Source organism: Dryobates pubescens, chromosome 1, assembly GCF_014839835.1.
Source record: "Dryobates pubescens isolate bDryPub1 chromosome 1, bDryPub1.pri, whole genome shotgun sequence".
In the NCBI taxonomy this organism is placed as follows: domain Eukaryota; kingdom Metazoa; phylum Chordata; class Aves; order Piciformes; family Picidae; genus Dryobates; species Dryobates pubescens.
This window is the reverse complement of record NC_071612.1, coordinates 62,241,230-62,256,112: the sequence shown is the minus strand read 5'-3', so window position 1 is coordinate 62,256,112 and position 14,883 is coordinate 62,241,230. Positions and strand designations below refer to the sequence as shown.

At 47.0% G+C, this 14,883-nt stretch overlaps 2 protein-coding genes across 3 annotated transcripts in view; both read left to right on the top strand.

The window, feature by feature from the left end:
- The first annotated feature begins 823 nt into the window (after window positions 1-823).
- GPX1 (glutathione peroxidase 1) lies at window positions 824-1,808 on the top strand. The gene is made up of 2 exons (XM_009907670.2): window positions 824-1,075; window positions 1,185-1,808. The coding sequence occupies exons 1-2, from the start codon at window positions 845-847 to the stop codon at window positions 1,545-1,547; spliced, it is 594 nt and encodes a 197-aa protein (XP_009905972.2). The 5' UTR covers window positions 824-844; the 3' UTR covers window positions 1,548-1,808.
- A 4,011-nt stretch (window positions 1,809-5,819) lies between these two features.
- Window positions 5,820-14,883, top strand: part of USP4 (ubiquitin specific peptidase 4) — a 44,935-nt gene continuing 35,871 nt past the window's right edge. For both annotated transcript variants that reach the window (XR_008462537.1, XM_054166982.1), the window contains exons 1-6: window positions 5,820-5,932; window positions 6,055-6,182; window positions 6,458-6,588; window positions 11,088-11,214; window positions 12,339-12,484; window positions 12,689-12,750. Coding sequence is in view for 1 of the 2 variants with exons in the window: in XM_054166982.1 (XP_054022957.1) it covers window positions 5,829-5,932; window positions 6,055-6,182; window positions 6,458-6,588; window positions 11,088-11,214; window positions 12,339-12,484; window positions 12,689-12,750 (698 nt within the window). In the remaining variant the exon portion in view is untranslated. The remainder of the gene's footprint in view (window positions 5,933-6,054; window positions 6,183-6,457; window positions 6,589-11,087; window positions 11,215-12,338; window positions 12,485-12,688; window positions 12,751-14,883) is intronic.

Sequence of the window (14,883 nt, the reverse complement as noted above, 5' to 3'; positions counted from 1 at the left end):
TGCTTCCCTGGGGAGTGTGCTGAAACTGAGGCCCCCTAGGTCCCTGCCGAGCTATGCTGCCCAACAGGCCCTGTTGGTCCTACCCATGGACACCACCTGAAGGGCTAGTCCTGCCTCAGAGCATGCTCTGGAGGACAGTGATGTTACAGCACAAAGACCCGTGGGGGAGCGGCTGGGCCATGCTGTCTGGAGTGGATACAGGCAGCAGTCAGTGTTGCCTAGATAGGTCTGTCCTGGGATCCACGAGGAGAAGAGCAGTTGCTAGTGAGTGATTTAAAACTCCCTAAGCCAGACCAAAGCAAGACAAGAAATGGAAAAGTCAGGGATGAAGAAAAGCAACCACTGCAGTAAAGGGAGGCTTTACTAGCTTCAACAAGGTGACAAACTCCAAGTGTTTCCTAAAAGCCAGTCCCAGTGGCAGTGGTATCCCAGGAGGATGCTGCAGCCCCGGTGCTGTCTTGCGCCACCTCTGTACTCCAAGGTTTCAGCTCCTGGGACCACTTAGCTGATTTTCTCCAGGAGGTCTGAGAACCGGTGACCTTTGCCCGTGGATGTACACACTCCCCGACTCCGAGCTTTAACTGTTAGGAGCCTTTTCGTGAGGATTGAGAAACAGGCCGTGACGCCGCTGAGCATGGCCCCCGGACGGAACCTTCCTGCCCCCAAAGGAGGCGGGGGAGAGGCTCCCAGGGTCGATGCGGCGGGCGGGAGCAGGGAGGCCGGCAGCGAGGGAGAGGTGAGGGCAGAGGAGGCGGGGGGGCAGCAGAGGCGCGGCTAGGGGCGGCGAGGCGGGGCGCGGCGGCGGGGAGCGCGAACAGCCCCGGCCCGCCCAGCAGTGTTGGCCATGGCGGCGAGAGGAGCAGCGGCCTTGTGGGGTCTGACGGTGCAGCGGCTGGGCGCAGCGGAGCCGCTGCAGCTGGCCTCGCTGCGGGGCAAGGTGCTGCTGGTGGTCAACGTGGCGTCGCTCTGAGGCACCACCACGCGCGACTTCCTGCAGCTCAACGAGCTGCAGCAGCGCTACGGGCCCCGCGGCTTCCAGGTCCTCGGCTTCCCCTGCAACCAGTTCGGGCACCAGGTAGGGCGGGCGGCACGGCTGCAGGGCCCGGGGGCGCGGGAGGAGCCGCCCGTCCCGGCTTGGTGCTGACGGGCTCTGCTCGGGGTCGGCTTTGTCTTTGTTTCCCTAGGAAAATGCTAAGAACGAGGAGATCCTGCTGTCGCTGGAGCATGTTCGTCCTGGCAAGGGGTACAAACCCAATTTCATCATGCTCGAGAAGTGCGAGGTGAACGGGAAGAATGCTCACCCCCTCTTCACCTTCCTGAAAGAAGCGCTGCCCTTCCCGCACGACGACCCCTCCTCTCTGATGACCAACCCGCAGTACATCATCTGGTCCCCGGTCTGCCGCAACGACATCTCCTGGAACTTCGAGAAGTTCCTCATCGGCCCCGACGGCGTGCCCTTCAAGCGCTACAGCCGGAATTTTGAAACCATCAAGATACAGGATGATATTGAATTGCTTCTGCAGGGCTCCAAGAGTGCCTCCCAATAAAGTGGGGTGCTGCAGCACTCACTGCTGAGTGCCTTTGCTTCCTGCTCAGCTTGCCGTGCTCTTGCAGGAGGCTGCTACTCTGGCAGAAATCCCAATGTCTTGTGCAGATTTTGCTTATGATGGTGTGTCTTCCAAATTCTTGAAGCACACCTGATGTTCTCAAAAGTTGCATGTGAATGTTTGGGATACTAAGCTGGGGAAAGCAGCCGTGAGGCTCAGTAGCTTACTGTGATTCTCTGAATAAAAACAATGTATACTTTCTTTAAGTGTCTGGCTTGATAAATGGGGTGAGTTGGGTGAAACATGGTGGCTACGTTACCCATTCCTCAGCTGATATGGGTGGTCAAGGGGCTGACTGGCACCACTCAGGCATGGTGCAGTGAGGCTGAAGTATAAATGCTGACCTAGGGTAGTGCAATGGGCAAAGAGCATTTCCATGCTCTGCAAACTGTTAATCAGTGCCATGTCTTACCTGATGTGTAATGAGCAGGAGGAGCAGAGCAGGAGGGCAGCACAAAGCAGGAACACCTTGTCAGCTTCACTTTGAGGCTTTCCTGCGGAGGAAAGACAGGGTGGCACATGGCCAGGGTGTGAATTTGCACTGGCTGATAAACTTCCAACTTGGCTACCAACAACAGGCTGCAACATGTTAATAACCGTTCGGGCAGGTAGATGGGTGGGTGATTCTGCAGCCTGCACTGCTGTGATCATGCTGGCAGAAGGCTTGGAGAAGAGCCCATTGGCCAAAACCCACCTTGTTACCTGACCTCTGCCAGCAGTTGCCTGAGGGCACCTAGAGCAGGAACTGTCCCCTCACTGGCTCTGTCCTATTTTGCCCTGGTGGCAGCCTAACACAGATCTCCACATACCCAGTCTACATTAAGCCTGTATCACTTTTGTGCAACCCTAGTGCTTTGCCATGCAGGGAATCTCATAAAGAGCCAGTTCCATTTGGTTCCCAGAGCAGAAACCAGCCTGTTCAACCACTTCTCCTATGGAAACTGTGCTTTGCCTCAGAATGTCTTTGTTGCCCATCGGGTGTAGGAATCGCATGTGAGAAAATGCAAATACACCAGAGTTCAGGCAGTATGTACATCTTTTTATTCCTTCTCTAACACTCTTTCGACTTCTGCCAACCACAGAACTGACAGGTATTTAATGGAGTTCTTAACAATAGTCCTGACAAATTCCTGCATGGTCTTCCTGGGTTTATAGGCTATTGCTGAATGGCTGGAAATAGGAATGGTTTACCCTGGGCCTGTGCCAAATTTCACCTGCCATCCTTCTGCCCAATGGCTCAGGTCCTTCTGCAGGTAAATTTTTACTCCTTACATGGTTCTGCAAGCACATTTTCATCACAACCCACTCCTCATAAGGCCTCACAGCACTCAGTGTTGGACTAAGGGTACTAACACACACTAGAATCTTGGGCTTTTAAGGGGAAGGCACAGTATTTCAAGCAGCAGTGCACTGTTAATTAAAGACATTTAGGACTTGAGGTATTAGGGATTTATTTTTCCTGTTCATAGTTTCTCATCTCACCATTCACTGGTTGCTTTGCTACTGTACCTACATTCAAAGTCTGCTCCAGGCTGAGGAGAGACCCTGTGGCAGAACCTATAGCGGGATCCACCCTGTTTGCTGTGGCCCCTGAGTCATCGAGCTTTGAACTCGGATTGCACAATCCTCAATGGACTATTTCTTAACTTCCAGTACAGCTTCACAGGAAAAAAAAACCAAGGGGATGTTTTCAGTAGCTATTTCATTTTTGGAGCAGAAGTTGCTTAATGTGGGGAATTATTTTTTTCAGTTAAATCTACTTGCCTCATGAATGCAGGATTCTGAAATATAGGGAAAATGCAGGGGATCATTCCTGCACTGACAAGTCTTTATCGACACGAGCTGTGGCACTTCCTCATTCCTGACTCGCCAAACCTGAGCTGTTTGCAAGGGACCCCCCGCCCCCCCTTGCTTTGCCTGTTCCTCATCAGCCTGGGGCCCACACTGAGCCCTGCCACCACAGGGGGAAGACTCCAACACTAGGAGTCCCTCACCCCTGTCTGAAAGGAACTCTTGCCAAGCCAAGGGCACCTTCCATCTTGGTTTTGCAGTGCTGATGGCCAAGGGACTTACTTAGCTTCCAGTTGCTGGGGCTGTGCAGCAGAAAAACAAAGTATCAGCTCCAGAAACAGATACAGCCATGCCAGCAGAAGTACAGTGATATGAGTACAGGATGAAAATTATCCATGCCAGCAGGAAAATGAATGATCTCAGTGTAAGTACACTAGCAGGAACTCTGCAGCATAGATAAAAGCTTCCCAGTTTATAATTGCTGGTCTCCTCTGAGCACTCCCCAAAGCAGCTGCCTTCTGGGGTGAAGCAAGCTGGAAACCTTTAGTGTCTGGGAGGCTAGCAGAAGAACACAGCCTCCATGTGGGCACTCACACCTAAACCTTATTTGTTGGTGTGATCAGAGCAGACAGAGATGTTTCACTGCAGGTAGTGGCTCTATGCTGGGGGAAGAATCCCAGGTGATTCCTTAGGGATTCCTTAAGGATTATAAAATGGCCCAGTTCTATTTCTGTACTTTCAGAGAAAAAGACTGACTCAACAGTCAAATCAATACTACTACTTTAATAGCCTTGGATGCTTGAGAACATTGTCCTCTCAATATCTCATGTCTGTCACATCTACGCTCCCACACTCCATTTTTTCTTCTACAATTTAATTCAAACAGCTAAGCCCTTTGTTAGTGTTCACTCTATTTGCTTATTCTACATATAAGAGTCTCCCTTCTAGAAAAAGTTTGTTCCTGCTTCTCCCTCCCAATGATTGCCTCTGTGCCTTAGCTGCTAATAATTGCCATCGACATCATAAATCTTGAAACAAGTTCAGATATTTGAAGCTGTCACAAGTGTTAATTAGCTGCAAAGGAAATTATCCTTCCTGACCCTATATCCCTTTCCAGATTCCCTAGTGTTCTGTCCTTCAGATCCTTGCACATCTCCTGAAATTGTGACTGATGATGCATAGTATTCAGAAGTGTCTGCTCGATGGAAATGTTGTCAAGTGGAGCCCAAGACCTCTTTTACTCAGCCTATTAAATGTTCTTTCAGCTACTTAAAATCCTTCCTCCTGAGCTTTGTTGCACCTGCTAACTGCTTTTAAGATAGCCTTTAGTCATGGGTTCTAATCATTGCTATGGTAAGGCAGGTAGGAAAAACCTGCCTCCAACTGGGTGACACCTGAAAGGGCTTTGTTCCTGCCAGTACCAGTCTCACACCGAGCAGCCATCATATTCAGCTGGAGACAAGGGCAGGAAGCTGAATGGCTGAAAGGAAAGCCCTTGAGGGGACAAATCACAGACATCCCTATCTGTGGTAAAACTGTAATTTCCTAGTATTGAATGAAACTATTTTAATGTTTTTACTGCACTTTCTATTAGAAGTAGGCAATTACTTAGCAGAGCGAGGTCAGCCACGTAAGCATCATCTTGGAAGAGCTGACTCATTTTAAAAACACACCCAGGCTTGCCGTAACAGGCTGTTAGTTTCTTGAAGCCCAAAAGAGGCTCTCCCTCTTCTTTGCGAAAAGGGCCTTTTGTAGTGTTCCCTGGACATACTTAACTGGACGACAACAAGGAACCTCAAAGTTTTCCGGCGTTTTACCCTGGATTGCTGCAGCACAGCCAGGCCAGGCTGTCAGGAGGTCATCTGCCCGCTGTGTCGCCAAAAGAGTGCTCCGCTGCACAGGATAGTCATGCTCCCAGCACACAACTCCCTCTATTTTCTTCTATCAGGTAAAAGGATTTATTTTGTGTGTCACTTCAAAGTAGGTTTCTAAGGCTCTGAATCGCCATCCGAATACTTTCCAATTTTCCCACTCCTCAAGGAAAGGCTCCCTGAACAACACAGGACATGCTACGTAAGAGAGAAGCGTCCACACCACTTAAGAGGCGCTTTCCAGAGCAAACTCCGGCGCGCTCCCCAGACAGCTCCCCAGATCCGCGCTCCTGCTCATTTGAAGCCTCCTTCCCTAGCCAACGCCCTGGCCCTCGGCCGCAGCCGCCCGGGGAGGGGCGGGGCCGCGCAGGTCCACAGACTGCGACTGCAAGCTGGTGGCAGTCGCCATGACAACCCCGCCGTAAGCCTTGCCCCTGCGCGCGGCCCTGGCCATCGCGTCAGAGGGCGCGCGGGCGTGACGGGGCGCGCACGGCAGGCCCACCCAGTGCGCATGCGCACGCGGGCCGACATCCGTCCGCGCCGGGGCTTGCCAACGGCTATGGCAGCGGCCGAAGGCGGCGGCGGGGCGCCGCCGGACACGGTGGTGCAGCGGGCCGAGCTGGAGCCGCTGCTGGCCACGGCCCTCAGGCCGGGGGACTTCTGGTGAGCGCAGTCAGCCGGCTCTCTTCTCCGTCCCCTTCCCCTCAGGGTGGCGGGGCCTGTCGGAGCGGGCCGCGCCGTGCCGTTGCTGAGGGGGCCGCGCCGTCCGGTGCCGTGTGTTGCAGGTACCTGGTGGACATCCGCTGGTTCAAACAGTGGAAGAAGTATGTGGGCATCGACAGGTGGGACATGTTCGATGCGGGCGATCCCAGCCTCTTCCCTGGCCCTATCGACAATTCGGGTCTGTTCGCCGGTAAGTGCCTGGGCGATGGGGGCCTCGGGTCGCAGCCCGGCCGCGGGTAAGTGACTCCTCAGAGCAGTCGTCCTCTTGTGCCGCTTTCACTTTTGAAACTGTGTTCTGGGAGGATCTGGTGGCTGTCACGGTTTTGTAAGTGAGGAGTTTGGTACGGTTTCTGCCCACCCGTGGAAGAACTGATATTTCTTTGGGTTGTGGTAGTATATGTATAGGTATTGAGAAGAAACTGTTGTGTTTGATGCCATGCCACCTTATATCTGTCTGCCTTTTAGATCCTGAAACTCAGCGTTTGAAAGAGCACCTCATTGATGAGCTGGATTATGTATTGGTTCCCACCGAAGCCTGGGATAAACTAGTAACGTGGTACGGCTGCATAGATGGACAGCAGCCTATTGCCAGAAAAGTAAGTATAGGTGAATCAAGTTCTCTTAAACCCGGTTTCATTACTTAGTCTTTACCAAACTTGCATGTTACTTATTTTGCCAAATGTGAGTTAAGACAGGGTCCTCAGCAGCTCTTTGGAGATAAGAACATGAAGTCTTTTTGCCTTGTTTGAAAGAATGACCTTCTAGTGTTACAGTTAAAATGCCTGACTCCTAAGTGATTATCATTTCATGGGTTATATGGGGTGAGAATCTTGAACCTTGTTCTGGTTAGCTTTTTCCACGATGATTGTTTGGAGTGGTGCCACGCTTTCATGTTAACATGGTATGGTTTGTACTTTGTTGGAAAATGTAAGTCAAGCCTGTCAGATCTTCTGCAACAGAATGTGGCTTTGGAATAAACTGTCTTTCGGTACAGATGACTTGGGTACTTCCTCTGGAGTTCAAGGTGATTTTTTTGTTTTCTATTCCAAAACTCTGTGATTCTGAAATTCTTAGAAGATATGTATTTGTGGTTTTGTTCTGTAAGTCTTTTTGTTTGGCAAATGCATTCACAAACGCTGAGTATATAACGTCCTCTGGAGGGTGAAGTTCACAAATGGTTTCTTTGGAAATGTGTCAGGCAACTGTTTATGTTTGGTTTTTTTATTTAGCCTTAGGGTTTTGCACCCACTAAACTGAGCAGTGCCAGTCTGGGGGGGTTCATAAAGCCTGATCACCACACCAAATGAATCTTGCTGATATACTGTATGTAGTTAATATTGCTGAAGTCTGGGGCCCTCAACGTAAAAAGGGCATGGAACTGATGGAGCGAGTCTAGGGGAGGGCCACAAAAACGATCAGAGGGCTGAAACACCTTTTGTACAAAGACAGACTGAGAGAGCTGGGATTCTTCATCCTGGAGAAGAGAAGGCTCTGGGGAGGCCTTATAGCAGCCTTCCAGCACCTAAAGGAGGGCTACAAGAATGCTGGGCAAGGACTGTTTACAAGGACTTGTAGCTTTAGGACCGAGAGAAGGGTAGGTTTAGATTGGATGCTAGGAAGAAGTTCTTGACTATGAGAGTGGCAGAACACTGGAACAGGTTGCCCAGGGAAAGGTGGTAGAGGCCCCATCTCTGGAGACATTGAAGGTGAGACTTAATGGGGATCTGAGCAATCTGATCTTATGGGGGATGCCCCTGCTTACTGTAGGGGGGGTTGGACTAGTTGACCTTTAAAGGTCCCTTCCAACCCAATGCATTCTATGATTCTACAAATTTAAGTAAGGGTTCTAGTAAGGGTTGCTTCAGGGTGTGCAGGACCAGAATGCTAAAAGAGCTCCCTCTTGCAGGCCCATTGATGCTGCTCAGTGGTGCTGGAATGTTGCCATTGGTTGTGGGCTAGAAATTGTAACAAGAAATTCTGACATTTTTAGAAAGTTTAAATGATTACAGGTTCATGAGATGACTCAGTGTTCACTATTGAATAGACAGAACTCTCATATGAGCCTGAAGTGGGGGAAGTGATAAAGAAATACAGCATAGAAAGGAGATGCAGTTTTAGTAGAAACAGGTAATTTCTTGAGCAATATTGAAGAGGAAAACTGTATCGATTAATTGATTGATGCCTCTCTGAGTGAGGAAGCTTTAGTTCATAAACTGGGTAACCACTTTGACTACCCTTACATGTTATTAGGCACTTCCTTTCCTGAAAAATTGGGAAGTTGGACAAGGTTTGAAGATACTGGGGAAACGCTTGGGTGATGGACTTAACCGTAGGAGCCTCCTATCTTCAGATAGCATCAGATGCCACTCTTCAACATGAAGTACTGAGGGCTAGAGCTTGGAGCTGTTTTATAGACATAAGTTATTGTTGTCCAGCTAGAAGTCAATGTTTTAATTTTGAGTTGCTATGAGCGCCTCAGCCTCTGTTGTTTGTTGTTAATTTGGTAACTGAAGTGGATTTTTATTTTTAGAAGTTGAAATACAGCAGAGTAGTAGGTTTGTAGGATGTTGCAGCCTCTTACAAAAGACATAACGTGAAAGGTCAGCGGAACACAAACTGTAGAAAGTACTACTGCATCTCAGTAGAAAGTAGGTGATATTTGGCCACAGCATTTTCCAGATAGTGTTTGAAGTAAAGCACTTGAACTTATGGTCCTTGAATGATTTAATCCTTTTCCTAAGGCTGGAGCAACTGTAATTCATTCACTTGAAAATACCCATAAAAATAGGATTTGGAAAGCAATTTTCAGGCATGTTTGTAATTCTACAAGCTGGTCTTTTGTCCCTCTCTGTGTGTCTGACGGTCAGAGAATTTCAGGAGGATTAGATTAGATTTATTTGTGGTTCAGGTTTCTTTTGAGCCTTACAGTCAGTCAGTTCTCTGCAGAGTCTCAGTGTGAAGCGCATTAATGTGCAGAATAAGGAAGAGCACGATTCTGCAGCGGCTGAATATGTTTTGTGCTCAGATTGCTGTCCAACAGGATGACCTGAGTTTTGTTTTGGCACAGAATAAGCTGGCTGATCAGACACTGTTTAAAAGGCATCTGCAGGTTATTAGAGACTTTTCTTGCCATTCATCTGTCCTAATGGACGTGGTGATCTGATGAGAAACTCCTTGGGAAAACTTGTGCTACTTCTGATGCCAGTTTGTATTTATTTGTTTCTAACTATAGAATCTTGAAGGGACGGGAAGTCCCATTGAATGAAATCCTTCTGAAAAAGAGCTGGAGAACATGTGAATCAGTTCCTTTGTATTCTTAAGATAATAATATTAAAAAAAAAATCCTTAACTTGCCTGTTGAAACTCCCTGTTTAGACAGCTTCTTACTTTTTCTTTCTGTTGCAACAGCAAAATACTGAACATCTTTCCAAATATAATTATGTACCTTTAAAGCACCTCATACATCTAATACAATATAAAAGCTTAGAAGAGGGAAACATAATTTAGCCAGATTCTCACAGTAATTCTTTATTTGTTTCTTCCCAAAGCTGGGTGAATATTTTTTTGTTTGTTTTCTTTTTCCTGTTAAATGCTGCAGAGTATATGAATAGCAAGGTTACTCTAGTTGGCACGTATCTACTGCAATCATCTCATCCAACTGCCTGACCACTTCAGTGTCCAAAGGTCTCTTGCACACTGTTACTCTTAAAAATTATACCTGCTGGTTCGGTGAATAAGATGTCAGTTTCACAGGCTTTATAATTGCAAAGCACTGTGGAGAGACTTGAGGTGTGGGTGTTTTGTTTGGTTTGTTTCTTTGCCTTTTTGGGTTTTTTTGCTTCCCTCCCCCTGTTACATCACAGTTGTCTCCTAAGTGGCATCTGAGATAGGCTTTTTCTTTATGGCACCATGTGTTTTATAATGTGTAGGTGAAGAGTAGTGTCTAGTTTTAGAGAATAGCTTTCTAAAAACACGCCGGAAACTGGTGGATGGGTAGGTGTACCTACTGGGTGTGCTGGGTTGAGGCAGCCCCCTCTCCCCACCACGGGCAGGAATAAAACACTCAGACAAACGGATTGCAAAAGTGATGAAAGTTTAAATAGAAAGCAGTGAATGTTACAGAAAACCCAAAGCGCAGTGACAAAGAAAGATCCCAAAGCAAACCCAGAGGCATCCCATTCCCACCTGAGGGTACACCTGAGACCCTCAGGGCTCCCTCTTCCCCCTCCCTCTGCTGGGCTAGTCTCAGCTGGCCAGGCCTGAGACTGCCCATCCCCCTGTGGCCTTGGGCCTAGCCAGGCCCAAAGCCAGCAGACATCTCCCCCAGTTACCGGCTGACGGAGGAGGAAGCAAAGAGAAAGTGCCAGACCCCACACTGGATCTTATAGTGGTGCAAAGAATTATGGTAGGAAATACACACAATTTCCTGTGTCCATCCCTCTGGGCTGGACTTCTGGACACAGGAAGTGAACACATCAGGGTGCACCCAGCTCAAACTGCAACACTGGGCTAGTCTCTCAAATGTGAAATTGATTGGAAAATGACTCCGACATAAAGCAGTGCCATCCAAATGAGTTCTGATATATCTGTCTGTTTTGCAAGGAGAGAGTGATGAGGCAGATTCTGTATACCATGCAGGAAAATAATTAATGCTTTGCTTATTGTCTTCCAATAGAAATGATTTTGCTCAATTGTTTCAGGCTTTTTTTTTTTTTTATTTTGAATGTAAACTTTAGTCACAGACTAGGGGCAGAAGATAATTTTTGTTTTTCCTCTAGAATGCTCTGTGTGTTCAGCTGTTTTTCATAGGTGATTAGCTGGCACTATCAGTTCAGTTGTGATGATGGACCTATGGAATTTTGGACTGTGGATGGAAAGCATAGAGATTTTTTACATTTTAAAAGCAAAACAAACCCTCCAGGACAAGCTGACAGAGGTTGTGACTGCATCTGAACCTGACAGCAAGTCAATACTCAGTTGATGGCATGACTTGCAAGACCCCTGGAGACTTAAAATAATTAGGCAAGTGTCTCTTGCAAAGGACTGCTCACAGTTGGAACCTCAGTGATTTACCACATCTGCCTTCTCTTTGCAGGTAGTGGAATATGGTCTGTTTGTGAAGCACTGTAAAGTGGAAGTTTATCTTCTTGAGCTGAAGCTGTGTGAGAACAGTGATCCTAGGAATTTAATTAGCTGCCACTTTAGCAAAGCAGATACAATTGGTAAGTAGTTCTCTATGTGAAGTTGTACTCTGATGCTACCGTGAGAGATTTTGTGCCCTCCAGAATAACAGCAGTGTTGACATACTGGATCAAGTCCAGTGGGTACCAATAGGACAGCTGGAGTTGGCGTGTAAGAAGCTGAGGGAGCTGTGTTCAGTCTGGAGTAGAGAAGGTTTTGGGGGGTACCTTGTAGTAGCTATGAGGAGTTTACTGAGAACATGGAGTCAGGCTATTTTCTGAGTCACAAAGCAAGAAAACAAGACAGCAATCATAAACTGAAACAGGACAGATTCCTACTGAATGTAATGAAAACATTTTCCCTGTTAGGACAGCTGGACATTTTATCAGGGCCCAAAGGACAAGTTTTGAATGCTTGGTTGGCTAAGTCTGAGCAGCCTGGTCTGAATTCATTTTTGATCCTGCTTTGAGTAGTTGTACTTGGAACCTTCTGAGTTTCTTCCATCCACAGTGTTTCAGTTTGCAGCACAGGGAGCTGTAGTTAAGAGGTTTGAAAAGCACTTTACTTACTAACTTGTGGCCTTAAGAAACATTCATGTCATTCGTGTAAAGCAGTTCTGTCTCTGGTTCTCCTCCAATTGTTTCTTCTTAGGGTGTGAGTGTTTTGGACATCTTAACGTCTCTTCCTACAGTTCTGTTCTTCCTGATATTTGGCCTGTCTTTCTCTCTGTATCGTTGGTAAATTGTCCCATGTGAAAATGCTGCATGTCAGTTGTCATTTATGTCCATAAAGATGCTTGTTTTCTGATGTGTGGCCTGACATTAGTAACTGAAAGAATCTCCTCCTTGAACCTGTGTTTTCAAATGATGACAGCAATGGGTCTTTGGACAGAAACTTCTCCATGGGTTCTGAACATTATTGGTTTGAGAGCCTGACAGGCAACTGCACAACTGAAACCAGACATTTTCCTTCTTCCAGACTTAAATATTAGACAAGTTGTATGAGCTGTTTTAGCTTCTATGATATATCATCTACTCAAAGGATCCTGAAGGATCAGTGCTGTATCTCCTTGCTGAATGTCTATCTTGTCAGTTTTGTGTTTTCCAGAGCACTCAAGTTTAAGGAATTTTGGTGCCTTTTTTTTTTTTTCCCCCCTCCTGAACAGCTACCATCGAGAAAGAAATGAGGAAACTATTTAATCTCCCAGCTGAGAGGGAAACTAGGTTATGGAACAGGTATAGGGGTAACACTTACCAGCAGCTCAGCAAGCTGGATAGCACAGTGCAAGATGAAGCGCTCCATCAGGGTCAGGTAAGGGGCTTCACTTCCTTTGTTTATTCTTGATCATGTGTTTATTTTGGTTAGCCACCACATATTCTCATGTAGCACTTTCTCTGATTCACAGGGTTTTTGTGTGCTTTGACAAACACTGGAAATGTGATTTTTTTTAATCATTTTGCAAAATGTGTACCAGTTTTGCAGGTATCTTTCTTTATTACCTGATCTCTCTTTCAGGTTATTCTCATGGAAGTGAAAAATGAAGATGGCACATGGCCTGAACGGCATTTTCTGGCAGAGTAAGCAAGCAAGCAAGCATGTTCTAATTGTCAGGCTTGTTCACTTGTTTTTAGTGACCATGTGTTCTCTGTGAAGGCCTGTTTATTACTGGCTGTTGTGGGTTTCTTTGTTTTGGGTGTTCTGAAGGAGGAGGTAAAATCTTGAATATAAATATTCTTTAGTGGTTCTGCTGCTAGTTTCTTGTTCTAGCAGCAGTCTTCTGATTGAAAGCCCATTTCAAATAGGTTGTGTAAGCTTAGGTACCTAGAGTGCTTAGGAGATGAAAGGGCTCTTTATGTTGAGCCAGGCTGTATAAAAAGCTACCTCTGCAGACTGCACAGTGGAAAAATAAATGTTTTCTACTTCTACCATTGTGCAACAAAAGATCTTGGAGTGTATTTCCAAAGCTGTCACTAGTGAATACTCAGAGAGTTGTGTCAATTCATCCTTAAAAAGGCTATAGAGGTAGCTTAACAAACCCATTGCTACCCAAGACAATTAGAAGCCTGTTAATACTACAGGGATTTTATGGCTCTAAACTCTAATTTAGAGAAGAGATCAGTGAGGTGGGGGCTGATGAAATATTGCATGCATAGAATGAATGGTGTAGAATTGAGGTTACTTGCAATGAGGAACTAGTCTTAACCAGTCACACTACAAAGAGTGAAATCTCCTTATTTCAGTAGTCACTGACTTTCCTGTGAGTGAGCCATCATACTCCATACTGAGAAAAAGCCCCCAGAATTTTTTTTGTACAATACAGTTAACTTGTGGAGCTGGCTGCCAAGTGAGCTCACTTGAGATCAGGATGTTACTGGTGTTAAACCTGAAGAATTAATCAAGTTGATCAGTGAAACCTGTTTTGAAACACTTGAGTATTTCTGAGCTCTAATACTGGGTAGATGGGTCAGGAGAATGTTCATAGGATTATGACCTTTTGTGGTTGTTTGGCCCTGGCTGGGGGCCAGATGCCCTCCAAAGCCACTCTATCGCTTGCCAACTTAGATGAACAGGGAGGAGAGAAAATATAACTAAAAGCCCGTGAGTTGAGACAGAAGCAGACCAGAGGTCCCCTCATCAGGATCAGGGGACGTAGCCTCAATGTAACCTCAGCTCTCCTCTGCCTGCAAGATCATTGATTGCCTTCTTGAGTCTCCATGGCAGCTACACTGCCTGATTTCTTAGGTGACCCCTTCTTAACGACTGTCTTCCCTCTCAGTTCATGCACTTGAGCTTCCAGTTGAGATCTAGGTTCGCCATCCTACTTCCTTACATCCTCCTCCGTGCAGGAAAAAACAAGAGTGCTCTGCATGGCACGCACCTGGGGCTCCACTTCCCTCTGACTGGAGCAGGAGAGAACTCCCTTATTAATCAGTTATATGGACTTGCTGACCGTCCACTGTTTCTTCTTCACTACTGGGGCAGTCACTGCAGTTGCTCTTTGGGTCCCCATGTCAACCATGGTATCCTCAGATGACGTTTGGGTGCCTACCTCAACCACAGTCCTTTGAGAGTAGTGAACTGTGGCTTGATAAGCACAGGCCAGACCCCAGTACAGTGCTGGAAGCTGTTGGTTTTAATTGGAGTTGGCAAGGCGCCCTTCCATCAGGTGGTGTGTCACATTATTGGGGTTACCTGCCTCTTCTGGGGTAAAGTCCCAGGCCCTGTGAGGTGATAGCCATCCTTGGAATCTGCTCAAATCCTTCCACACACCCTGCCATCCAGTGACCTGCTGCTTCAGGGCACATTTCAGTATCTCCTTTCCCAGAAGCTGTCTCCTTCCATGCCGTCACGAGACCAGGTTCCACAAAGCCCGCAATATGCCAATAATATTGATCAGCAGCTCACACAAGGGTGAACAAGAACATTGGGAGCCTGCATAATAAAACACTCTACATCTATCTCCAGTAGGAAGAAAGAGATGATAGCTCCCCCAGCACAGCAGGGCTACAAAGGCCCGAAGAAGACACACAGCCATTACCTGTTTTGATGTGTTCCTAAATGAAGCAAGTGTTGCAAAACAAAGCAATGCAGCTGGCAGGCTCCATGACCTGAAAAGGAGCTTCAAACTTAAATATAGGAGGCTTAAAGCAAAACTGCAGTTACCTAACTTTCCCAGCCAATGCACCAAAAAGGACTCTGGTGGTTTGGCC